The 26,996-nt window shown below is 44.4% G+C and overlaps 1 protein-coding gene across 4 annotated transcripts in view; it reads right to left on the minus strand.

Annotated features, from left to right (window-relative positions):
• frmd4a (FERM domain containing 4A) overlaps positions 1-26,996 on the minus strand; it is a 54,327-nt gene that overhangs the window by 18,627 nt on the left and 8,704 nt on the right. For 3 of the 4 annotated variants that reach the window (XM_076142188.1, XM_076142189.1, XM_076142190.1), the window contains exons 2-7: positions 12,878-12,943; positions 8,341-8,435; positions 6,891-6,983; positions 3,861-3,945; positions 1,685-1,741; positions 1,038-1,060 (exon numbers count right to left, since the gene is read on the minus strand). In XM_076142188.1, the coding sequence (XP_075998303.1) occupies positions 1,038-1,060; positions 1,685-1,741; positions 3,861-3,945; positions 6,891-6,983; positions 8,341-8,435; positions 12,878-12,943 (419 nt within the window). Of the gene's footprint in view, positions 1-1,037; positions 1,061-1,684; positions 1,742-3,860; positions 3,946-6,890; positions 6,984-8,340; positions 8,436-12,877; positions 12,944-15,429; positions 15,756-26,996 lie in introns of those variants that run through there. The other variant, XM_076142192.1, reaches the window with a different exon arrangement.

Genomic DNA, 26,996 nt, shown 5'->3' on the forward strand with positions numbered 1-26,996 from the left:
GTCTGTGTAAGTACTCGTTTACACCGCTGCCTTCAAGTGAACTCAGAGGGCCACGTTGTTTTGTTGATGCTGATTTTTATTAGACAAAGGGACATTACATCACCTTGTCCTACTGTGCGCTAATTTCAGAAACAAACTGTATTAGAAAGAGCTCGTAAAAGATTAAATGAAAAGGCACAGTTTGGAGGCGGGTGTGCGGTTTACGAGGGGGGGACACAAAGAAGGGAGAGGGAACTAATAGAAGGGAGCGGCATGTGTTGGCAGGGAGGAGGATGGTGGATGGAATGTCTTCAGAGTGCGTTAAATTCCAGCACTCCGCAGGATGTCGCGTTTATTTACTCCTTTCACCAGCGGAAATGAGGTCAGAGGTGACGGCTGCTGTAGTCTGCTATCTGCGTTTACCTCACAGAGATTAAATGTATCGAGAACAACATCAATGCGAGTGAGAGAGAGAGAGCCATGTGCATATCTATAGGAACATATCTGGGGTGTAGCCTGAAATATCTACTCAACTCAAAGTTCCATAACTGTAGGGCTCGAACAATACAATGCCATTTGTTTTGAACTGACACCGCCCTGAAAACATCCGCGAGATGACCTCACGCTGTATTCTAAACCGCACTGCAGAACTTTTCACATACATTTTCTCAAAGGTTTCTCAGCATAAGGCACAGATGATGAAGGAGCTATACCCTTGCGGCCACAATATATAAGCGCTCTGAATCTAATAAATGGCCTTATGTTTAATTAAGTGCTGTCCCCATTTTCTGAGTGGCCTCTAAAGAGAAATTATGAAAGACATAGTCAATCAAACACTGAAGAGAAAAGTGAACCGAATGTATTATTACTACATGTTGTCTGTGGTTACCAAATCTGAGGAATCTTAATTGATTTCTCACTCGAATACAATTGGGAACCTTCACTCTTCATGGACTCTGAGACCTGCACTCTATCACTCCTACCTATAAGATCAGATACTTGATACAGATGCAATGCAAATCTACAGAAAATATGTTACAGGTTTCCAGTGTGCTTACCTAATGAGATCACCTTTAGCCTCCTGTGGAATAGAAAGAGAAAGAGAAAAAGTAGAAGGAAAAAAAGCAAAACGTACAGACATTAGCTGGTGAGCACTGATCGTAAAATCATGATGTGTGCGTTTGGTTTTTCAGCCTGGCCTGCTGTGCTAGCATGCCAGAAGCTCTGAATTTAGAGCAAAACCTACAGAGCGGCTATCTGATACTGTTAATCTGCACCTGCGCTGAAAGAACACGCATCACACACACACACGCGCACACAAAAAACCACTCAGCTCCGTTTTCGTGAAACACGACCTTGCAGTATCTCAGTTAATGGACTGACCCACTCTGAGCGCACGAGAACAAGAAAGAGAAGAGAAGAGTGAGAGCGAGAGACAGAAAAAGAAGAAGATGCACAAGAAAAAGGACCTAAACCCCCCAGTGTCTGCAGTTTAATGACAGTTTGATGACTACTTTCAATGACACGAGTTCAATCATGGCCATGAGGATCAAAGGCTTGTGGAAACAATTTGGAAGACGACTTCAGACTGGCTCAGGGCAGAGCGAATCCCTGGACTCACTAGAGTGTTTTAGGCCTGTGGGCTGAATTTGGTTAGAGAAAGCACACTACCATCCACACACACGCGCACACACACAGATCTTACTTGGAGAATATAGGAAGCCAATTCAAAGACCACTTCGCTGTCCACTTCAATGAGCTCCTGCAAGAAGACAGAGACATGACAGCAGAGGTCAGGGACCACAATTGTTAAGTTCACATAAGACATTCACTTCATGGAAGCCAAAGTGGACTTGCTACTAATATTCATACATTTTCCCTGTGATGGCCTTGTAATTCCTCCTCTCCTTATCAAGCCCTCCTCCATTTTTTCTCTCCTCCCTCTCTGATTTCATGACCTCTTGTTATGGATGGAGTTCAGAGATTAGAGAGGTGAGGTGGAGGAGGTTTGGTTGGGGGTTTGTGGGTGGAGGATGTTGGGGATGGAATTATATTCTCCAGTTACTGATTTCTCAAAACACTTTCCAAAGGAGAGAGAGAGAGAGAGAGAGAGAGAGAGAGAGAGAGAGAGAGATGGGGAGATGTTTCAAAGAGATTTCAGGTTGCATAGAGTTATCTGTTCCATGACCATGTGTAATTGGTGCCGTGTGTGTGTATATGTCTTCAGGGGGGGTGGTGGAGGAGGAGGAGGAGGAAGAGGGTTAGTGGGCAGTGAGTAGTGGGTCAAGTATGTAAGGAATGTTCCCTATACAATCCACCTCTTAATTGGCTGGGAGAGATCAGACAGCCAGGATGAAACACTAGACAGAACAAACCCACCCAGGGTGAACCACCCAGCGCGCCTACAAATTGCCACACACTGTCTGCTCTTGTACTGTATGTATGTGAGTTTTCAGCAAGGAGGACTGCCAACTGCATTAACAGTGAACAGAAACGGACTGCAAAAAGATAAACATATAACATCACCTGCTGTGTTCTCGCTATATATAGAAGCGGCAATATGCTGCCCTGGACATGTAGCAAGACGTGATGTATCACCACTTTCTCTCTCCCTCTATAGAGTTCTCAGGGTCATCTGCTAATGGAGTGCGAAGGGAGATCATTTATATCTAACACACTTAGCTGATGTTCTTATACAAAGTGACTTATAAGTAGTGAGCAGGTAAGTATCAAGTTGGAAACCTGAGGCCTTTAAAACCAACATCCATCTGTTACAGCGCTGCCCAATAGTTTTCAGGGTCAATAAAGGTTTCAGTGGCTGTCCATCTTACAAATGCACATCATCATATGACGGCTAGCTTAGTCGGTTCAGATTGATAGATCATTCCTATCTATCACAAATGTGGTTTTAACCTGCATCACTGTGTCAGTCAAAATTGGGCATTAAGGCTACTGCTGCTCTTACCAAACAACCTTCAATACTCCACTCAAGCTAGGATCCTATGTGTGCTTTGTGTGTGCTTTGTGTGTGTTCTTTATGTGTGTGCTGGTATTACAGTTTGGGGCCAAACATCAGATGGGAGCGACTCGTGAAAGGACAGCAAGCAGTACAACGCAACAAGTAGAGGTTCTGGATTTGTACTGTCTTCATTATTGGATATTATTGACAGACTGGTGTGGACAAGGACAGGCTGTGTGGACAGTAAGAATCAGCTGGGATGAGACCTGAAGAAACTTAGCAGCATCAGTGGTACAAACAATTTAATTTATGAGGCGACTATCACAACTCTCCATAGGGTTTGACCAAGATTCTTGCTGACTTACTCCCCCGTGGCCACGCATGCCCTCTATTGGTCATGGCAAACCACTGCACAAAACTGGTATCACCTCATGCCGTGTGTGTGTATGTATGTGTGTGTACACAGTTGTACTCAGAGGGACGGCCACCATTTGTCATTAAGGTTTGCAAAAGTGACCGTGTATGTTTTTAATATATCTGTGCGGTCATCTCGCTGTCAATCCCTTTTTAAAGGCCTAATCTCCACTGTCACTGGAACAGATGAAATAAACGTTGTTCAGGGGACAGATGGCAGCAAATGCATCAAATTATTATCTAGTTGCTGGAATTCATAACACACAGTATGATTGGTAACAGCTGATGCAAATGGTTCAAATGTTCTGCTTCGCAAAATCAGTGTGGAGGATCTAAGCCGGCCTCTCGTGATCTCTTCATTCAGAAACAAATGCTCTACACTACACACTCAGTACCTGCAACTGTTGAAGCAAACCTTGGGTTACAAAGTACAAGTATTTGAGAAGAAACAACACAGGCCTCAACCATCATGCAGAGAAGTGTTTTGGTAGCAGAATAATGAGCTTACCTTGAAGATGATGGACTTGGCATTGAGGAAGAACAGCTCAATGGTGGCATTGTCCTTCAGGTAAGATATGCTCTCGATGTAGAACCTGGACACAACAACAACAAGCGAAAGTGTGAATACAGCTGCAACAGCAAACAGAAACAAGTTAGGTGACGAGGACTCTTAAGGGGAAGATGAGTGTGTGTTTTTATACAGGATTGCACAATTGTAGAAGCGGTTAATAGGCAGGCAATTGTAATATCACCTTGGGAGACTTGACGTGACATGAATTTGTGCAATGATCATATCAACCAGAGGGGGGCACACCGTACCAACCGCACCGCCACACAACAATCACTTCCCCTAGAACCCATTTCTCCCTCTGTCACCATGCTAGGCCGCTCCCAACTAAGCCTGTGCACATCCTACAATCTACACACACACACACACACACACACACACACAAGCACACACACACACACAGTTACATACAGGAGCGAGAAGCACAGTAACCCACTTCTGGCTGAGCTCTGAGCAGAGAGCCAACATCATAATGCCGTCTAAATATAGCTCGTGAATTCACGTGGAGCCAGAGGGGAGCTGCGCTGGGAAGTCACTCATTGTTAGCGCCTCTCAGTTGGACACGTGCGTCATATAGATGCTCAACAGACACTCTCACGTGTCCGCCGACTCACCGGCGTGGTCCTCCAACCTTTCAACCCATGCACACACGTATACTTAAACACACAAGATGACTGCGTCGCACACGTGAACGCATGTGTCAATTTGTGCACCCGTGTGCGTCTATAGGTATGGAGTGAGAGGGACTGCGGCGGTTCGATGTTGCTCGGCCTAAATCGTGTTACTCATTGAGCTGCGCGAGAGAGAGAGAGAGAGAGAGAGAGAGAGAGAGAGAACGAGAGGCGCTTTGTCAATACTCTCTGTGAACATTTAATTAAAGCCACAACACGCAAACACACACGCACACACAACCAGCACAGCAGCATGCATGTTAAAATCCAACCACTGAATCAGCAGGAGTTGGGCATTTACCTAGCATCCTCGCACCACACAAATATATGCACTCACAAATGCATGCAAATCCATGACATACATCAATTGGGACGCACACACACACACACACACACACACACACACTCACACACCCACACACAAACCCCACAGTGGGGTAATGAAAACAATAAGACCAGATTGATTCAAGATTCAGGGCTGACATTTGGGCTGATTGTAGTTCAATTATAGTCTCTCTATCTTTCTCTCTCTCTCTCGTGTGTGTGTGTGTGTGTGTGTGTGTGTGTGTGTTTGCAGGGGAGGGGGCGGGAATGACATTTGAAAAGATTGAGGTGAGATAATTGACCGGACTGCAGAAGAAAAGGGGGAATGAATCCTCAAAATGGTGTCAAAGTGCACGGCGTCAGAGCACGCCATGTCCAAAACACTAAAAACAGTGATTAGTCGGCGTAAATACATACACACAATGTCCCTCTCCCTGTCACACCAACACCACAAACGCACAAACACAGATGGCGCTCTCTATATCTGAGAAAAACATTATATGAAGAACGTTACAGTCGCCATCAATGCAAAACTACTTAAATGGTGGATGTGCTCATGCAGGAGCGATAGCAACATAGCATTCACAACTTTTAATAGCATTTGTACTGCATAGTGATATACTTGTTCGCAAAATGAAGTCAAGAATAGGTCTACAACACAATCGCCTCAGTGTCTCCGTATGACCCGTGTGATAAATGTCCGCCTGGAAATGATGACTCTGTGACATTGTTTGAGCTGAACTAATGCACGTCATGTTGCTATATATGCTAACTAAAACACAATTAGGTTTACATGACATCAATGGAATATGTTGAGGACAGAGGACAACAATGGGCCCGAGACACAACTGTGGCTTCTGTTTATGCTTTCGTTATATATAATGTGTGATGGAAGCGGTGTGCATTTTTATCTGAGGATAAGAAAACGTAAGAAAATCTTTCCTTTTGATCACATGGCACACACACTTCTTTCCTTTTTTTACCACATACATACACACACACTCAAGCTCCAGTCTGGCTGTGCAAGTCATGCATCAGGACATGTTTTATGTATGAGAGGATATTGTACGAGCAGCACAAAAGGCTGAGAAGGTAGTCGCTTTAAAACGAGGAGACGCCTTTAACACAGCCATAATAACAGTGCTCTGCAGGGCTACAATGCATCATTACAGTTTCAATGAGTAAATGTATACACACGGTCTGCACTGTGATTAAGGCAAAAAGAATGGAGCCATACCCATGAATGTAATGAGTAGCATTCTGGCGGGGGAAGCACGCCAAGTGAGGAAGTGCATGCAGAGATTGCTTGTGCCAACTGTAAGCCGATGGAATGTTTACGTGCTTGAGTAAATCGATTTACAACTGCGTAATCCCGGTATGTGGCGGCACAATGCACACACATAGATTCATGCCGATATGGATCTGATTGTCGTGTTAACATCTTTGTTTGAAAACCTCGACTTCGAACCTCGAAGAAGTGTAGAAAGACAAACATACAAATATCTTTATTTTCTAAACTGCTTGGTATTAAATGGATAAGTGAACCATCTACAACTAAGGTCATCAAAATTTTTTACGCCGGTAGAAAAATTGTAAACATTGACAGCTTACTCCCTATTGGAAGGAGTTCTGGCATTTTGTTGTATATACAAGTGAAGCAATTTGATGGGATTTGCATGCAGTGCATTCTGATGAGGGGTAAGAGGCTCATGATTGGCTGAGATGGCCCAGTGGCAGGAGTTTAACACTGCGGTCAAAGCAATTTCATAGGGCCCTGTCATAACTAACCTTATTAATCAGTTCCTATTACCACATGAATAGATGTGCATACATAAACGCACACACAGCTCGACTCTCTCTCTCTCTCACACACACACACACACACACACACACACACACACACACACGTACATATTTCAATCAGAGACCTGGGAATGTGTGAATGAGGTGGCAATGCTGGTTAAGAGACACTCACCTGACACAGAAGTAGAGGACGATGGGCCCAGACTTCTTGGGAAACTCGTGTTCTAGTACCCTGCGGTCTAACTGCAGCCAGCTAAAATGGCCCCTGATGGGAAAAAAAATAACAACTTATCAACACTTTAACTCACAGACATCTGAGGATGCCATAGCAACACTTTATGCCCAAGTCACCCCCACTTTTCTTTCCCTGTTGCTATTTTCTTCACTTTTCTTTTTCAACTTTGCTTCCCCTTGACTCTTTTTTCTCCTCTTCTCTCCAACAGAGTGAAAAACTACAGTGACAGCCCGTCGCCCTGGTAACCCTGTGTGATCTCCCGAGTAACTGAGCAACATCTCTTTCTTTTGCTCTCTCCATACAGTCTCTATGACCACCGAATGGCCAGAATGGAGATATTTGTTGTCCCCAGCAACACACAACAAATCAAACCATGAAAGAATGAGGCAAATCTTATTGCACATCATAGTACTTCAGATAAATAAGGAATACGGAGAGACAAAGCCCTGCATGTAAATCATCTGAATGAGAGATTGCTGAACTTGTTTTGAACCATCATGCTGCTGTTCCTCAATGTTTCTTCGTCACAATGGATGCCATTTGTACATTTCAAGCGTAGTTCTTACAGCTGTCATTATAACAGAACGTCATCCATGAGCAGTTTCATAGCCTCATAATGACTCCATTCTGAGTAACTAAAGATCTAATGATATATGACTTAATTTCAGCTCGTGATTATAATGATAAGTTGACTAAAATGTAGGCAACAAAGGTTGAAAATCGCTTTCTGTGTGAGTGAGAAGAAAAAAAACGAAGTGAAACTATCGGATCAGCTCAAATTAAGTTTATGATTCATTTCATCCCAAATTACCTTGAACAAGACAAAACATAATGAAACTACATAAAAGCACAATGAAAATTCCACATCAGAAACACAATGCAAATAAAACGCTACATTTTAAGACCTTCAAAAAAAAGTTGTTACTCTTTTTACGAAGCAAAACGTTAACCAAACACTGTTGTGGTGTTTCCATACATGGTGGAGGCCGTGTCCAAATATGACTTCTAAGGCAAAGTTTTGTTGGTGATTTCTTCCTTAAAACTACAAAGGCAAAAAGACTATTTAGGTCCTTGGTGTTGAAAACCAAATAAGGCTGTTTTGTATATCAAATATGTCTTGAAAGAATTGTGGGGGAACATGTTGGCCTTTGAGCTGTAACTGGAAACCAAATCTGCTACCACACGTAACTTAAAACCCGACTCAAATTGGTCAGGTTGACCAAAAAGGCTCAACTGCGGCTGAAGCGTGATCATACGAAACAAAACCCTGACGAGTCTCTCTTGACTTTTCATTGACCTTTGCTACGGATGTTCCAACATCGCTAACTGATCAAAACAGATACATTAACATCTTTAATCCAACAAATAGATACAATTAGACGCTTACGTTTCATCTGTGTATGCGATTCCAAAGTACTCCTTCTCCTTGAGGTTGAAGTGAGAGGCTACCAGGTCCAGCAAGTCCTTGGCCATCAGCTTAGGCTGCAGAGGGAAAAATCAGTTTTTACAATTAGGATGCTTTTAATAGGTTTTGCGTGCATCATTTAGAATCTGACTCGCATATGAGTATACATTGTATTATAAATGGAAAAAAGTATTGCAAATGAGATATATGTTAATGAATTCTATTGGCAATTGATTTACTGCAATGACTAAGCATTTTGACAAACACGGGGGGGAAAGAGAGGAAAAGAGCAAGACAGGAGAGAATAAATGAGAGAAAAAGAGAGAGAGAGATGGATGGAGTGTATGGATGTTGCTGACGGTGCAGGTGCCCTGCCCTTCCCCACCCTCCCTCCCTCCTTTCCGCCTCTTTGACCCACACCTCTACTGCAGAGTCATGGCTCTGGGCTGAACCATTGCACTGCAGGGAGAGGGCTGAAACCTGCACAAGTGCTCACTAGCTAGCTCGTATTGTGGAATACTTTTACTGTGTGTCTGTGTGTGTCTGTGTGTGTGTGTGTTTGTGTGTGTATGTGTGTGTGGGTAATGACAACGTCCATTCATCACAAAGCTCAGAATGCGCAGAGCATCTTCAAGCCAAGAACAGACCGGCGACTGTTGCCATATGCTGCTGGTTTGTGACATCCTGGGTAGCAGCACACCCCACCCTGAGGTTAACCATGGGTGTGCCTCGCAGCCTACACACTGTCTTTCATCACACACACACGCACACGCACACGCACACACACAGACACACACATAAACACACATGTGCACACACACACACACACACACACACACACACACACACACACACACACACACACATAAACACACATGTACACAGACACAAAGACACACACACACACACACACACACACACAGAGAGAGCTATAACGTGATTGTGTCCACATGCCAGTCTCCCCTTGAGGTCCTACACTATCAGCTCACTGCAGAGCTCCATCTTCAGCGACAGAAGCTACTGAGAGCTATTTAAAGAGAGGGTAGTGATGTCATGCGTGCCCACACACACACACGAGTCTTCACTGACCTACATCTCGTGGTAGAGTGATGCCTACAGTGATCCTGCTACACAAAAAGGCTCTGGAGAGAGGAGAAGTGTTGGCAAATGAGTGAGGAGAAGGTGCTGTGCTGGTGGATGGGAGCTAGCGTGCTCGTTTTAGCACCAGGTAATTAACACACGTTCAGAAAATAACACCGCCACTATAGCTGCTGATTGTCTCTGCACGACTCTCTGTTCAAATTCGTCTGTGTGTGTGTGTGTGTGTGTGCATGTGTGCGCGTGCGTGAGTGTGTGTGTGTCTCCATCTTTCTCCCTTCTTGAGCGTAACAGTAGTAATGAATGTTTTGGTTCAGTCTGAGACATTTACACAGGCGGCCTCTCATTACCACGTAACATTTGGACTGCCATGGCAACAACATTCATTAAATAACAACCACACCAACACAGCGTGATGAACAATGACCAGGGGACGAGGACGAGGACAGACAGAAACATACATTTATGATCTGTGTCACGATTTGGATTCCATTTTCACTACATACACACATACAAAAAAGATACCAATAGTGATACCAACAGTGAGGTGAGTGACAGGTTAATGATACGGCAAACTCATATGGGATACACACACCACACACACACACAAATGATATAGCCTTCTGTCAGACGAGCAACCTCTCTGCTAGCTTAGGCAGCATTAGCACTGACAGACACTTAGCTCGTGCCTCCTCAGCATCAGGGGTAATTGATGGCATAGGAATTACAGGGAGCCGCGAGCGAGGAAGGAGACGCACTAAAGCCTACAGACGCTATAGGAGACAAACCCTAAACAATGCTACCGTTGAAGCTGGCACATTGGCAGGGTGTGCATTTTAAGGCCGCGGCATGCCGAACGATGACTGAATTTGGATAACCAGTCCTTGACAAAAACACAGCTGAATCTCTGCCCAGTCCTCTCTTTGGTGTCCCATAACCTTCACACCAATCTACCCTCGGCTATGACTGATATTTATTTCCCCTCTGTGGTGTAATTTTGTCGTTAGCTTCCATCTTTACAACCTGGTCACTAGGCGCTGTATTGGCGCGGACCGCCCTGGGCTCCCGGCGCATAGTTTCCGGCAAATGAGCCGTCGCTCCATAAGTAAACCACAGAGGACGTGCCGTTAAAGCTAGGTGGAAGGGGATCCGGAAGAGGAAGAAGGTGAACAACACTTCTGGGATTTCAAATTTGGCCCGTCGGTCTGTGCAGCAACCGTTCTGGCCGGTCTAGCGCTGGCCGTTATGTTCGCACTGTGAATAAGTTTGAACAGAAATCCTGATGTACCGTATAATTGTTTCCATTTGACAAAAGCCAATAGGTTTGGATGTCCAATGATATCTAACACTGACAGCATAATGGGTTTTTAGGAAAATAAAATTAATTTCCCATGTGCTTTCCTGGTGATGACACAATGTAAGAATTCTTGACAGTCGACTTAATTTGTTTTTTTTTCACATTGCAGCATCCCACACAGCAACAATACCTGCCAAATAATGATTTAAACAAAAGATGATTGGTGTGGCTACAATGCAATTCACGATCATCACAGTGCTATTAAATCATCATTCAATCAAGGCACAGCACAACCTGAATCGGGAGTGTGTAGAACTGCAGTAACAGGCACTTGGATATTTCTTAAGGACTGCTCTGCTTCTTAGTGCAGGAGAAACGTAAGCGAATAACAATGTAATTCTCTGTGGTCCCACAAATGACTCAGTGCCTGACTGAACATCCGCTCAACGGAGAGATGTGAGGACAGAAGGACAGACAGAGACGTGGAGAGGGGGAGAGGGAGAGGAGTGTGTTGATTTATAGGACCAAAGTTTTCTAATAACATCCCCTCTTCCTGCCTTTCTGTCATGCTTTCTCCGTTGCTAATGCCATTGCCACGCTGTAAAAACACTCCTCGCTGACAGGTGTATATCATCCAGTAAACAGAACAGACGCGGGATCTGTAATACCCATACAAACACGTCCATCCTCAGACGCAAGAGCGAGAGAAGCTACACTAAATATAACCTAACTCACTTCAAGGGGATTTGCGTTTTCTCTTTTTGTGACTCCCATCTCCCCTCGGTGTGCAACTCTTTTGTTTATTTCTGCCACCTCCTCCTCTCACATCCTCTCTCCATGGGACGGAGGAAGAACGAGGGGAAGAAAGGATGGACGTGAGGACGGATGAGGAGATGAGGATTTGATGCATTTGCGCTCGGGAGGTTTAGCGGGAGGCGGAGCCGGGGAATGTGCGAGCAGAGGCAGGAAGAGGCAGCGGGGATAGAGCAGATGAGGCAGGTGAGGGGAGCAGATAGGGGGAGAGGGAAGAGTAGATAGAGCGGCAAGATTGGGAGAGAAAGCAAAAAGTACCAATTTGAGGGAGCGGATCAGTTCTGGCAGAGTAATCAAATCAGAAAGTCAGCAGACCTATTCAAGGTTCAACCTTCCATTTTCTCCTCTTTATTCCATCACTTTACTGTATCTGCCTTCCCTATCTTTCCTGTGATTCCTTTGGCTGTAATCTCAATTTTCTCTCTCTCTTCACAGCCAGTTTCTTCTCAAATCATCCCGCTCTCCCCTTGCTTCTCCCCTCTCTTTCCCGGGCTATCATCTTCTTTTCTCTCTCTCTGTCTTTCATGCTCTCTTTGCAGGGGAATTGTGTAATGGACAGACCCGAGGGGAGGTAAGAAGGTCAGCCGAGAAGAATGAGTTTCTAACAAAAAGAGCTTCGGTCCATGTGGTCAAACCAGGAGAGGACCACAGGGAAAGCAAAAAGGTGAATGTAATACACAACCAATTCAGAAAAAGGAAATGAAAAAAAGGAAAGCAATACAAGTACGCAAAGGGAGAAACTGAGTCATTGATTAGGTCGCTGCAGAGATCAAATCAGCCGAAAGAAACTACCTAATGAAATGTGAACTCTAACATAGTGAAGTAAGTAAAATCCCTCAGATTCCTTGTCTTTTTGTGAGAATCTGCTGCTTGATGGATGGATGGACGTGTAGATGAGACAGACAAACGGCTTGTTGTTTCTCAGCCTCATCAATGAGACAGTCTGGAGAGGGCAAGAGGGGTGAAGGGTGAAAAATGAGCAATGGAGCGTGAGTTCAGGGGAGAGGGGTTTCTGTTTAGGACATTGTTAAGACTGAACTGTGTGTCTGGATGCATAGCTCCTACTGGGAGATTGAATATGTGTGTGTGTGTGAGTGTGTGTGTGTGTGTGTGTGTGTGTAGAGAGAGATCAGGTGAAAGGCTTGAAGGAGCAATGTCGCTAATTCCCCTTGGTCAGCAGTAATTGAGCCCCTTAGGACAAAAGACATCACTTCTCCATCTGTCTAAGGAGTCATAGTCTGCAAAGCGAGAGAGTGAGAGAGAAAGAGGGAGAGAGCGATGGGGGAGGGGCGTGAGAAAGAGAAGACTGACCTGTACAAGGAGCTCCAGCTTCCTGTCGTCCAGGAGATGGACCTGACATCGCCTCCCCTCAGTCATCTGATGAACATAGAATACAAGGAAAATAATGGTTGTTAATGCTTGTTTGTGGACTGATTGATACATCTTATTAACCACTAGAGAAAAGGCTTTCAGACCTAATTAGGGATAAATCACTGTATACAGTATACTGTATACAGTATACTGCTACTGCGGTCCAGAAGCAAGTACAAAGGAAGGAGGATGCACAACCCGCTCTATGTGCTGTGCTTCAGGCCTTTCGATTGTGTGTGCACGTGTGAGTGTAAAACTCAGCCTGGCCTTAACAAGTTTAGCAGGGCTAACTAGAGACAATGAGCCAACAGAGGCAGCATCCTGCCTCGCTTGCTTCCTCGGACATTTCTAGCATTCCTCCTTGAGCAGGAAATCCATTGTCCATCAGTGGACTACAGTGACCACAGAGTCGCCTGCTTGCCTGCCTGCAACGTTCACTTAAGTGTGTGTGTGTGTGTGTGTGTGTGTGTGTGAGTGTGTGTGTGTGTGTGCACGCTGCTGTTACAGTGTTTGCGGAACAGACCGACATAGAACTGGTAATATCCGTCTCCTGATTTCAGATGTAAACACTGAAGCAGGTGCAATGATGAACCAACCCAACTGTGGGAAACACTGAGCACACACACTCAAGCAAGTTAGACCAAACATTCCACCTGACCAAGCCAAGTTTCAAACATCCAAGCGCCTAAACGAAATCCTCCAAAAGCTTTGCTGCAGAACAATCTCATTCGAACTTGTGACTAAGGATTTAAATAACTGACACATTTCAACACAGAGATGCAAACCTAAAAGTACGTTTTGATTGATGTATGTGTGTGCTGGTGTTTTCAGCAGATGTGAAGTTTCCCTGCTATTTAACAGGAAACGGGGACCCTGAGGGGCGCAAACACCCACTGGCTCCTCCCACACTTCCCTCACATCTGGGAGCTGAGTGGGGGTGCAGGGGGGGCCAAGTGATGGGAAAGGGGGGAGTTGGGAGAAATGAGGAGAGGGGAATGACATCCTCCTTTGTCAAGCATTGGAAGGAGGCTCAGTCCATCCACAACCCAGACGAAATACAAAAACACAGGCAGAACCGGTTTACGATTCTTGCAAGTGAGGATCACATTGGTCACCTGAGGCTCTTGCAATTTGGTAAGGGTGTGTCCACCGCAGTAGGGAGACATACACCTACTTTCTCACCTCTCCGACCAGCTTACAGCGGGGTGGCAGGTGGGAGGTGAGAGTTTCGCATTGAGCTGAAGACACCAGAAGAAGTAAAACAGGGAGAGAAGTTACAGAGTGATGTCTCAAAACTCATCCCTGTGTGAATTCTGAATGAATACTGGTGTGTGTGTGTGTGTGTGTAGAAGCTTTGATGGGTTTAGTGTACCCTCCCACTCGCCATTGATCTTGTGTGGTTTGAGGTTTAGATTGGGTGCACCTGTGCACACACTGACACACACCCTTGCATTTTCCAGTACAGCCTTTTGTTTTCATCTCCCATCTTGCTGTCTTAGGGTTACATTAGCTTTCCAAAACTATCCATGTTTATACTATATACAGCACTTCAAATAACAACTCTGACTACTGAGTGGTAAAGCCATTGGTCCACATACTAGACAATATTTTCAGCTGTTGTAAATATAGCAACCTCAGAGCTCAGGTGTATTGAACGTTTGAGTAAAATCCTTTATATGAGGTAATGAAATGTGATTAATTAGGTAGGCTAGACTGAACAAACATCTTACACAAGTCGCCCATTTGCTGAATCCTACAAACTGCAATGCAGACAGTGTGTACACACATACACATGCACATGCTAGACAGACACACACTCATTGGCTTTGCTTCAGACACCTGGGAATTGAACAAACCTTAACGTCAAGGTAATAAATCACTGCCCAGAGGCTAAATTTAGAGGAAAATCCTGGCAGGGACAGACACTTATTAGTTTAACTTGTAGATTTAGATGCAGCTGTGTTTCTACCCACACAGAACTGAAATATTGTCTTTTCATGGATGCATTAAATGCAACACTGCACAGTTCAGTATCATGCTAAAAGTTACAGAACTGTACCTGGACATATTAGCAACGTCTCAACACAAACCTCTTGTGTGTGTCTCCATATATCACATAGCTTTGTTTGAATGCATGGAGGTACACACACTCTGAGCGTTAGTATGACAAGTTTAAGATGCATTCAAGATCCATAATGCACAGTATGGTATGATGGCAACAGCTCCATCATGTTATCATAACGACTGATTCATCTTGTAGCTGATACACCGACATGTCTGACCCATTACTTGTCAGTTTAGAATTGGCTAACATGCAAGAAACGATAAGAGATATGAAGCACAACAAAACAAGGAGATAAAATGAAGCAAGTCGCCTTCTATCTTGCTGGAAATGAGACTAACATCACGCAGGCTCACGCAGATAAGAGCATGAGGCAGTGATGCTTGGTCAGAGCTAGAGACTGGCAGTAACGCCACCATAACATAGTTACCTCGCAAATCAACGCTTCCTGCGATGCTCACACGCAAAAACCGGCTCCAAAACGGAAAGACGGTGGAGGAAAACCCCCGAGATATTAATCCCAGAAAGGAACGAGTCCCATTAGAGGCAGAAAATCATCACAAAACCCCTCTTTTCCCGGCCGGCCTAGGGGAGGGGGCACATCAGCATCCATGTTAGTGTCCGTGATTAGTTTGCTAGCCACTTATACTGGAGCTTACGGTTCTTCCTCTGCGTTTATAAATTCATATTCTCGCCATTAAAAAAGCACAACGCGGGAGCTAAATACCAGCGACTCCGCGCCGAGTACCAACGCGGGCTCCCCTCATCCCTCCTTCCGCACGCAGAGGAGCTTCTCACGGGGCCGGTCCCGGTCGACCAACCGCCTCCCACCCCCCTCCTCTCCCGCCCCTCCACCACTTTCTAACCGTACCCGCTACCGTAATACCGGTGCCGCGAACGTGCGGGGTAGGAACGCGTACCGCCGGGGAACGGAGGGGGACGAGCGGAAGAAAAAGATGAGGAGACGACGGCGTGTTTCCCCCGATTGCCTCTCACATGCCACAGCGGTGTTTTCTCGCTGTCACCAGAGTTGCTTCGAAAACACGGGAATAATGGAGGCAAAGATGTGGGGGCGGGGAGAGGAGGAGGAGGAGAGGGGAGATATTCTGCAGCCATGAGAAACTGCAGAGCTCTCTCTCTCTCTGTCTCTCTGTCTCTCGCTCTCTCGCGCACACACACACACACGCACACACACACAGACACACACACACACACACAGCGACTTAAACCCAAACAGACACTACCAATATTGCAATTCCAACCAATCCCAGCCTGCCTATCAGCACTAAATCCAAAACCACTCTCATTTTAGACCACAGAAAGCAGAGCCTATATCCTTATGTGACTTGCATTATTGTTGAAATGGTGGTTAAAATGTTCGGCAAAACATGGGACTTTTGTTAAGCCTCTACACAATAAATCAACTGGCACAAACTGCTTTTCACAGAACATAACACAAAGACAAGAAACAGCAAACTCCCTCTTTCTCATTTTTTTGACTCATTTTTTGACTTGCTTGGATGATTTCTAGCCTGCAGATCGTCTGCTGCAGCCGTTGGATTTGAGGACTGAGTTGTTTTTGTTTTTTCCGATGACCTAAATTGGGCGCTTGTGTTCACCTTTCACAGCTGGAGCAGGAGCCGTTGAAACCACAAGTTGTTAACATAACAAATTCGGCCAAGTTTTTGCAGCCATAAATAGATTGAAGTGTGTTATGGAGAAAGTGGCTGAGCCTAACGTACATTCAGTAACGTCTTTGAATGACTCGGTGAGACACGGTTGGTCTGTTGTTTATTCTATTACAACAGAACAATCCTCCTGCTATGAACACAGTGTGAGAAACTATTTGCACGTGTGTACAGCAAGCAAGCATGCATGCGTGTGTGTGATTGCTGCATTTACTAGACTCGTCTCTCTTATGTCTTTAGTTAATTATAGTTGTCAACATGACAGGGATGTTTGTTTTTTGTTTTAAATTTAGTATAATTTCTGTGCTCCACTGTGAATTGGCTTCACTACCCCACTGCTACAAATAACCATGTGCCTGTGCCAAATGCAGTTGCACCATAATTGACAAGCAATGTTAGACGTATAATTCCTCAAAAATATCCTCCCCCTGACATAAATCCATATGGAGATGTAATTAATTTTAATGTGGCTTGAAAAGTGCTGTTGCTACCTTGTGTTATGACGAGAGCCCCAAATTCAGCTTAGTTTGTTGAATATAGAAGGTCAAATGGGAAGAGAGGAGGTGTATCCTTTTTCTCTTGGTGGATTTTTCTGTTTCTGGATATTTTTGGCCGTTTCCAGACACCGGAAACTGGCCTGTCCAACTTAAACATCTCCAGATGACTCCTTCTTTGGCTTTAATACACACACACACCCGTCCCTCCCTTTTCTCCGGTCACATACATATCTCCTTTTATTGGTAGCTTCCTCAGTTAGCCATCACAAGGGCCCTGTTGTTTGACCATTGCAAAGCAGGGAGAGAGGGAGAGAGAGAGGGGAGGGGGAAGTGGATGGATGGACAATACAGTGGACGGAAGGAGTTAACTGGAAACTGATGGAGAGACAGCGGAGCAGCAGAGGGGAACAAAAACTGTTGCAGGAAGACATTTCCGAACACTTGAGAGTACATGAAAAATTGTTCCTGTTTGGAATTATCCTAGGAGTGTCCTGGCTTCTGAAAGCTGAATAGAGATGAGAGAGGAGCAGATTTGCAGAAAGGGACAGAGAAGAAAAGGAAGGAAGCAAGCAAGGCAGGAAGGAAGGAACAATAACCGAGCGTGATTTAGTGAGCCATGGTGCTCAGTTCTCTTTCTCCTTAACTCCCCCATACATTATAACCCCTTCATGACCTATCAGGGGTGTTGCCAAGAACCACAAGGTGAGAAACAGTTCTAGGTGTGACATATCTGGGCCCTTACAGAGCCTTGTTAAGGAACCAGTGGGGTTCTATTATGGGAAAAGGTGTGGTCGTAATGAGGTGCTGATCTGGTGTATTTCAATGGGCATGGGGTCTAAAGGGGAAAGACCTGGAGAGGTGAGGGGGGTTTAACAGGTGGAGGGTATTAGAGTCAGGTTTTAGGGTCGAGCAGGGGAACTGGGTTGATGTCTTGTGCTGGAAAAGGTAAGCTATATTGAAGGAATGTGATATAAACACCACAGAATGGCTAATTGAAGCAAGATGGAGAATCTCTTTAACCCTGACTCCACTACGCTGCGGTAGGCAGTGGAGACTGACACAAACTCCATTCTGCCGTGCTCTGTCTTTCTTTGTCCGCGTATCTCCTGTATTTCTGAGGACTAAACAAACACAGAGTGTTAAACACATCACTTTCAGAGTAAGCAGGTCTGACACAAGCAGTCCTATGGTGATTTATGATACTGAGATCATTATAGCTGAGTAGGCTTTATGACACGTAGTCAGTTTTCATGTAACAGTGTCTGCACATGGTGTAGATCAGATTACGGCGCAAGATTCAGCAAAATATAGATTTCAATGGTCTTCAGTTTCAGTTCACTGGGTTATTGAAAACCTAATGCAAGAATAATAATAGGGCCAAATTTAGTGTTCTTCTCCATCAAGTGCTTCATGTAGTGGCAGAGTGAGACTGAGCAGGGAGGGTCATGGAAAGGCAGCCAGGAATGTCTAGAGAAACGTCTGACCGGGGAGAGATCTGTTTTGTTTGTTCAAGTGTGTATATGTGTATATGTGTGCGGGCGGGCGTGTGTGTGTGCATGCTTGCTTTTTTGTGTGTGTCTGTGAGCACCACCCTCCTGCTCGTGAGTGACTTGGAACTGAAATGTGGTTCCAGTTAGGGCGTTTTAAAATCAGAAACACACTGGCACTTCAAACAAAGTGGAGATATTTCTGTAGCCGCTTTGCTTTGTTCCCCTTTTACAACAAAAGCTCTATTCCCGGACTTTTCCACTGATCATTTTTGCAGGAGATGTTTTCCCATATTTTTACATTAGGTTTTTCCCTATGATGGGAACATTAACAGAAACTGACAGATGGGGATGCTTATGAATTTTGGCTATTACACAAAGATAGTTCAGTGGGAACAATGTTGTAACATCTGTCGACGGGTGCAATGAAGACATGAGAAAACATGCTTCATTGTAGATATTTGGTGATTAAATGTTTAATTATGCTGAAGCCACAGAAATGCTCTTTAGTTTGACACCTTGCCATATGCACATTCAAAGGAATCATCTCTTCACTGTTCATCGTTCTTACTACATGTGCACTTTACAACTTCAACCTGATATTCTTGTAGATGCTAGTTGATCCGTAAGTTAGAGCAGTATAGTTGTCACATTCACAGTTATAGTATTTGTCTCAGATCAGTTCACATTGTCATTTGTTCACAAAAATGCATACAAGGTAATATGCAAAGTGTGGCAACGTTCTGCATCAGAGAGAGAAAGAGTGTATTGTCTACGTGTGTTTGTGTTAGTGAAAGGAAAATAAAGGCTATAAAGATAACACAGGGAAGTCGGGCATCATTATTTTGTACTGCTACAGTAAATTTGAATATGCCTCTGGGTCATAGCATTGACAACTGCTACAAAATTCTTGATGCTATACATTTATTTTTAGATTTTCCTCTGAAAGGTCATTATATTTGTAATTCTGCTACACAAATAATGAGTATAGATGCATCTGTTATGACTTGAAAGAGTGATTAGTGGAGTATTGTCTTGCTCTGCAGATTTACTGTCCTACTAAGTGGCTGTCAACTAGTAACACATCTATGCAAAATACTGCTAATGGACCCCTCCATTCTCTCTCCAGCCGCCGGTTTCATGTCCACATCTCCCTTCCTTTTGCCTTCACTCTTTCCCTTCTCTTGCTCTCTCTATCCATTATCTTTTTTTTCTCCCTGTCGCATTTACTGATGCCAAAACTGCGCGGCTGAAAGAACTGGGTCACTTAGACGGACACGTGGGCATGCACTCTCTCACACACACGTGCACTATGCACTCGTATAGAGCCCGCAAGTTATATTTAATACAAACGTCTCAGTTGGTCACATCCAAGGAAATAAAAGCCCTTCATGGCCACAGTGTGTGATGATACTGCGCCACAGTGTGTCAGTTTGTGTGCAAGTCACCGCTGGCTGCTTATGGTTACATGCATGCATGATGCCGTTTCATGTCACCACTTAAACTGTGATTTGTCTATATCCCAAAGGTCTCACACTTTCCGTCATACTTTCCCAATTCTCTCCCTTTCTGCTCATTCTTTTCTCCAGCAGGTAGCTCAGCCATTGCCTTCACTGACACAGGATTAAACATTCTTTGAATTCCAGCCCAAAGAAAGCACTTGAATTGGTTGATAAAGCCATTATTATCACAAAAGCTCTGTGCCTTTGTCTCAATCAGCGTCTGTATGTGTGCATGCCTGTGTGTGTGTGTGGGCCTGCATAATGTGATCATACATCTGCTCTGTGTTTTGGATGAAATGGATCCAAGGGTCTTCAGGTGACTCAAAGCCAAAATAGCTTCTAAGGAAGTACAGATGACAAATGGGGATGGGGAGGGTGGGGGTGAGTGCTCTGACCAGAAGAGCAGAGAGGTTTACGACAAGGTAGGGATGATGTCATCGTTTTAGAACTTTTATCTCAATGAAACAGCCTCTGTGATCATTGGGCTGATCTCTGAGAGGGAGAGGGAGAGAGAGTGAGAGAGTGAGAGTGAGTATGATTCATTGGGGAGGGATCCTTTTCTCCCTACACCTCGTCTCTTCATCTATAATTTACACAGTCAGAAGTCAAAGTAGACCAGCAATCTGCCTCCACCATTTATACAGGAAGACAAAGTGCGACCTTCTGTACCACCCCTGTCCTATGTAAGAATACTGTATGTCTTTATTATTGAGCCTTGCTGACTGATGAATCTTCACCCTTGAAGTCTCTCTTTTTCTTTGTGTTGCCTCTGCTGTTACTCTTTCGTCCCTTCCTTACGCACACAGGCACGCACACACACTCACACACCTTATGGCTTAAACTCAAGGGCACTGTGTACTGTGAACTCCAGTGACCTCTTCCCTGTCCTGCGACTGGGTAGAATACCAAACACTCTAATCATTTGGCATCCTGAATATTAAACAGTTGTCTGCATCAGTGTGTGTGTGTTTGTGCACGCGTGTGTGTGCCATGGCCCTAATGTATTCCACTGGCCTACTAAACATGTACCCTGAGACCAGAACAGCAGGGGTTTTTTGGTTAAAAAAAGGCCTAATCCTCTCTATTATTCACTAATTTAGCCCTTGTGTGTGTGTGTGTGTGTGTGTGTGTGTGTGTGTGTGTGTGTGTGTGTGTTTGAGTATGCCCTTCAAGGCCTCCTTAGACTCTCCAGTCCAATTAGGAAACCGCTACAGAACGACATCATTGAAGGCGCTGGCCTTACAGGAGCTTGGTGAGTTTTCATCCACATAGTAACTTTTTAAAAGCACTTAGTTCCTTAGATGAGTGACATGTACGCAACCCACGTGCGCGCACACACACACACACACACACACACACACACACACAGGCACATTTGCACACTCACTCGCCTGTACTCTCCAACCTAAGATGCCAACAAAAGTTGCCATGACGACATGTGAGCGATCAAGGCGTCTCGGCCGTGCAAGCTCTGTCAGGAATGTAGGACACTTAGGAGGAGGAGGCGCTTTAAGACAATGCCAAGACACAGCCAAGGGTATATATTTACTATGAAGTGAGACAAGGAATAAAGGTTTGAAGTGACATAATCAAGCTGATATGAGCTGTGGAATCCTTCACTGTATCAAGTCAACACATACCAGCTTTTTTACAGTCAGATCCCCTCTTCCTCTCTCCCCTACTTTACCGCCATCTCATACCTCCACCCCTCCCCTGCTCAGCCTCAGGCCACACTAGCTCAGGTGATGAGAGATATGTTATGCAAAGAAACAGCGTAAAAGACAAATCCTTGGAGAAACATAAACACACACTCCCACAGGGAAGATGGGGAGGCAAAGAAGTATCGTAAGAGTGTGAAGCAGACAGGTAAGACAAGAAAATGGGAACAAAAATGGGGACGAGTCAGGCCGACAAAGAGAAAGGAACGAGATCACAAGGAGAGGGTAAAATGTGTTTGTCTGTCTGCGTCTCTGAGTTTTATTTGATCTTCCCCCAGCATCTAATGACAGCTAGAGGAGTGCAAATGAGTTATATCGCTATCCACAGGCTCTGTCCTGCTGCCACTGTCTGGCGTTTCTCCACTGTCTTCCAAAGGAGGGATTTATCCTCCCATGGCTCAATGTGATTCCGCTCCATTACTACACACTTGATTCCTCTGAGCCAGGGTAATGAAAAATGACCCAACTCATCTGAAGGGAGAGCCCCTTGGCAAGTATGTGTGGCCTCTCTCTCTCTCTCTCTCTCTCTCTCTCTCTCTCTCTCTCTGTGCATGTGTTTCCTTTGGTCCAAAGGGAATCCCATCATTGTAAAGGTATTGAATGTCTTCCATTTGGCCATTTCCCCTCAAGGAGAGTCTGAATCTGAACGTGGGCGGTTGAAAGCTTTTACGCAATAAATAACACCTGATCAATCATGCGCCACAGTTACAGGTGTTGACTGTGTTCGTTTTTCAACTCCTGGGTTTCCAATCCTTTGCCCAAAGCTTATCTTGTTGTGTGTATTGGGTTTGTAATGTTTCAAAATCATCACTCCTGCAGAGTTCCGTATCAGCACATCATGTGAGAGAGAGGGTGATTGTATCATATGCACAAACCTTTAAACCTCTGTTGAGTAAATACACGTGGACAAGCTTTATAGAGGATATAATATCCATACAAACAGAGGATCTGGGAGACCCTGAGAGGGATTTCCTCAGATATTCACCAGATTCTCTTCGTAATCCTCTGGGATTACCATCGTATACGGAGACCATAACCTCTGAATCTAAAACATTATATACCCCCATAACACCATCACTAATGCCACTGTTAAACCTATCAGATCACTCGGCAGAGCAGGCACACCTCAGGAAACCTTATATCATGTCCCCTCTGGCCATGGCCATCCACAACTGACACACTCAAAGGATTTAGAGGGATAACATCCAGATTTATCAAGTATCCCTCTCTGATTTGGACCAATAAAATGCCACCTGTCTTGCAACCCGATGTGTTTTTTTATCATTGAAAGCAATAACCAATCAAAATCTAAGAAGCAGAATCATATCAGTATACAGGGTATGTATATGGGTATGTTATACGTGTGTGTGTGAGTTCTCGCTTCCATATGAACCGGGTCATTGGCCATCTTGTCATGTTGCGTGCCCTTTTCCCACATTACCAGGGAAATGAGATTGCGACACGCACCCTGTAAGCAGCTCATGATCCACAGAAACCAGACGACAGAATGGCATGTGATGAGTGGTAGAGGGCGTTGTATTTTCAATGATTAATGGAACAAGACTGCACGTCGCTTTGAGGCCTTTCAAAACATTCAACAATATAAATAAAAGATTATCATGATTTTGAATGATGGATTTATTGGAGCTTCTTGGGCTTATTGGGCAGCTCAAGATTTTGTAAAGTTCACATATCAGCCAGCTTTGGTCCCCCCCCTGCTGTCAAGTATGCACACACACACACACACACACACACACACACACACACACACACACACACACATACGCACGCACACACACACACGCACGCACATGCAGACTATTTGACAAACCTGGGAATGGAGCAGTGGAAATGTTTTCCAGACGAACTATGCAAATAAGACCTTATCCCCAGGGAGACACTGTAAACGGCTTGAACCACCAGCAGAGCAGAGGGATGTGTGTGCGTGAGTGTGCGTGAGTGTGTGTGTATGTGTGCGCGCATGTGTGTCTGTGAAGGGAAAATCATGCCTCCGGCTAGTTGTAAACAAATTAGAAAATTACCAAAAAATAAACAAAGCCCTGGAAAATGTAGAAACAGAGACTGTTGTCTGTTCCAGCGCTCTGCCCCTCTCATGAAGGAAACAGCACCAAAATTTTGCACTGCTGGTTCTGGGAAAAGATTTTCTCACATAAAGATTCGGTTTTTGGCAAAGAGAACAGAGAGGGCTGCCAGAAAGGAATAGTGATCAGAATTCTTCAGTAGGGAGTCACAAGTTCAAGCTCACCCTTCATCCAATAAGTCTTTGGCTGGACAGCAAGGGGGAAGGAATAAGACTGGGATTAAGCCAGGAGAGGCAGATTTCCCAGTTTGGATATTTGCCTATCTGAGTTTGTCACTGAGGACAGTGTGTGGAGAAATTTATGTTAAATTGAATGTGAGAGTCAGACAGACATAACAAACTGAAAAGAATGTAGCCGTGTCCCGATTCAGGGTGCTCCTGGCAATCACTGCTGATTGTTCCATCCAGAAATCCGTGATTTGATGGAGCAAAGCTTATCACAGCGCACAAAAAAGAAGGAATGGGACAGACACACATTCAGCCAAATGCAGCCAGAAGGACGACTGCGTCCCTCGGTTATTTTTAGGTCAATGCATCATATCGTATAACTGAATGCGGCTTTTCAGTGGGAATGGAATGTGATTCGTGTCATAGATATTCTCACAGGAAACACAACCAAACTACTTCACTGGCTTGTTTCAATCTTTAAAATTAAGTGATGACCTTTCCAATGGAAATACATTATAAGAAAACAGCTTGGTACAGTTTGCTATTTCATATTTCATATTTCATCATCCCCATCCGTTGCCACTTTAAATCCCTTTTTTAAAATACATTTTAACTCCCAGGCCTTTGATTCTGTTCTGTCATCTTGCGGTCTCTTTCATCGCTTTAATAAAAACAACAGCCTTTTCTTTAATATTTATAGATTTTCTTCTCTTTTTTAAGAATTTAAATATGTTTTGCGCAGTTTGTAAAGCACTTTGGCACGGCTCATGTTGTTTTTTAAATGTGAACAAACTGCAGCTGAATTGTGTTTCGCAAATGTCACGCCACACAGCTGAGTACAAAATAATGACTTGCTGCAGGTCGAGTGAGTTGCATGACTCTGACAATTACAAGTAGATACATCATTCTTGCAACACAGGGGTGGTCGAGCCACCTGCGTTTGACATATTCTTGACTTCTGCCTCTTCCTCAGGATATCCTGTCTTTGGGATGTGTGGGATTTGGGGGCGTCTGGTCGAAGACAAATGAGAAAAGATGCACACAACTGAAACGAGTGCAGGCAAACAATATCCCAGAAACACAATGTAACACAGCACATCAGATCAGTGCCCTGAGATGGGTGGAGTGTGTTAACCCTGTTTAAAGGGCCACACCCCCAGAGAGAAATGTGTGACTGTAGGCTGTTGAGTTGACATTATTCAGCCTGATGTGGGAATGTGTGAACACAGGGCTGTGTTCCCTCATGAGAGAAATGAGAACATGTCCTTGTAATCAAAAAGGATTTCACAACGTGCCGGTAAATGCGCCTGCTCAGACACGCAGGGTGTCACTTCATGGAACACGCAGAGCTCCTTGACTGTAGAATTATGACCTTCATGTGCAATATGTGTGTCACATATTAGAGCACCGACTGAACCTATTAAGTAATATCTTCTGCGGTGCATTCAAAGTTAAATAAAGGAGTATGTCAAAAGCAACAAACGTCTAATGAAAATGTTAACATTGAGCCGATCTTGGAGAAAATAGGCCGATCACTGTGCTGAGCTGTAGCTTTTAAACCATATTCACAACTCTCTCTCTCCCTCTCTTTCTCCATTGTGAGTGTTTGAGACTGGGTATCTCATTAACGGTGATAGAGGAAGCGGGGCAGAAAAGCGGTGCAGTGAGCCAGGGATATCCCCATCCTGCAGGCTGACATGCCTCCTTCATCGCCTTTGCAACTCCCTTCACTATTATCCGCTCCACCTTGGACTGTACCACTTCATTAGGCCGGGGGGACACATTGTTTGGAGCTCCTCAAAGACTAAGACAAAGAATGTTGTTTTGGAAAGCTTCACGAGAGGTTTTAGGGTGGTCTCTTTAAGATACACTGTGTGTGTCTAAACTAGGAAGGAGTGTTAATGACAGGCTCGTCTTAGGGAGGCCTGGTATATTATTTCAGTTTCCTCTGATTGTGTTCCACTTTCTAAGGACCACAAGGTTACACATAAACTTAGGAGCCACATAAAAACACATATGAATACAAAAGAAAGAAAAACAACCCAGCTCATTCCTGTCTTGGGAATAGAAGGGGAATTAGAAGAAAAAGACAGGAAGAGGCAGATGGTGTGCATGTGTGTGTGTGTTTATTATGGTGTGCATGGAAATGTACACTATGTCTGAGTGACTCTGCTCATACTGTGAAGAATTTTACATTGACTTTGTACTTTTTGTCCTATGGCAACAGACTCAGAGCTTGTCTGTGCCGGTGGTGCCAGCTGCATACAGGCCAGGTGAGATGCTGGGGGAATACTAATGTCTCCATGAAAGCTCCGAGCACCAATTCAGACATGGTGAAGTGAATACTGATCAACCATTTTGCTGAATCACAGCTAGACAAACACAAGACACAAAGAACCTTTAAGCCAAGCAACTAAAATCAAGAGAATGGATGAAACTGTAAAATGACATCAACAAAAGTTAGCAGGACGCTGGATTAAAACTGGAAGAAGATGTAGCAGACGGCGGCAGATAAAACATTTGTGTCTATATGTGTACTGTGTACTATTATGTCCAACCCTGTCCACTGTCTCTGACCCTTGCTCATAGCCTGAAGGACGTACCTGTCCTGGAGTAAATCAGCTGCTGACTCCATTCACCTCCTCTTGTTTACAAACTCTTGATACAACTACTTATTCATTCCTTTTCAATACAATTTACCAATCAGCCATTTTACTCCACATGGGGGAACAGCAGGTTAATACACAATAAGTGAATTTTAATTTATCCAGGTATGCATGATTATATCGGTTAAAACTGTCAATAGAAGCCCTGTGCATGATTTATTTGTTTGGTT

The sequence above is a fragment of the Genypterus blacodes genome, unplaced genomic scaffold (genome assembly GCF_046128005.1).
Source record: "Genypterus blacodes isolate CSIRO-AG114 ecotype Tasmania unplaced genomic scaffold, CSIRO-AGI_Gbla_v1 ptg000021l_1, whole genome shotgun sequence".
NCBI lineage: Eukaryota > Metazoa > Chordata > Actinopteri > Ophidiiformes > Ophidiidae > Genypterus > Genypterus blacodes.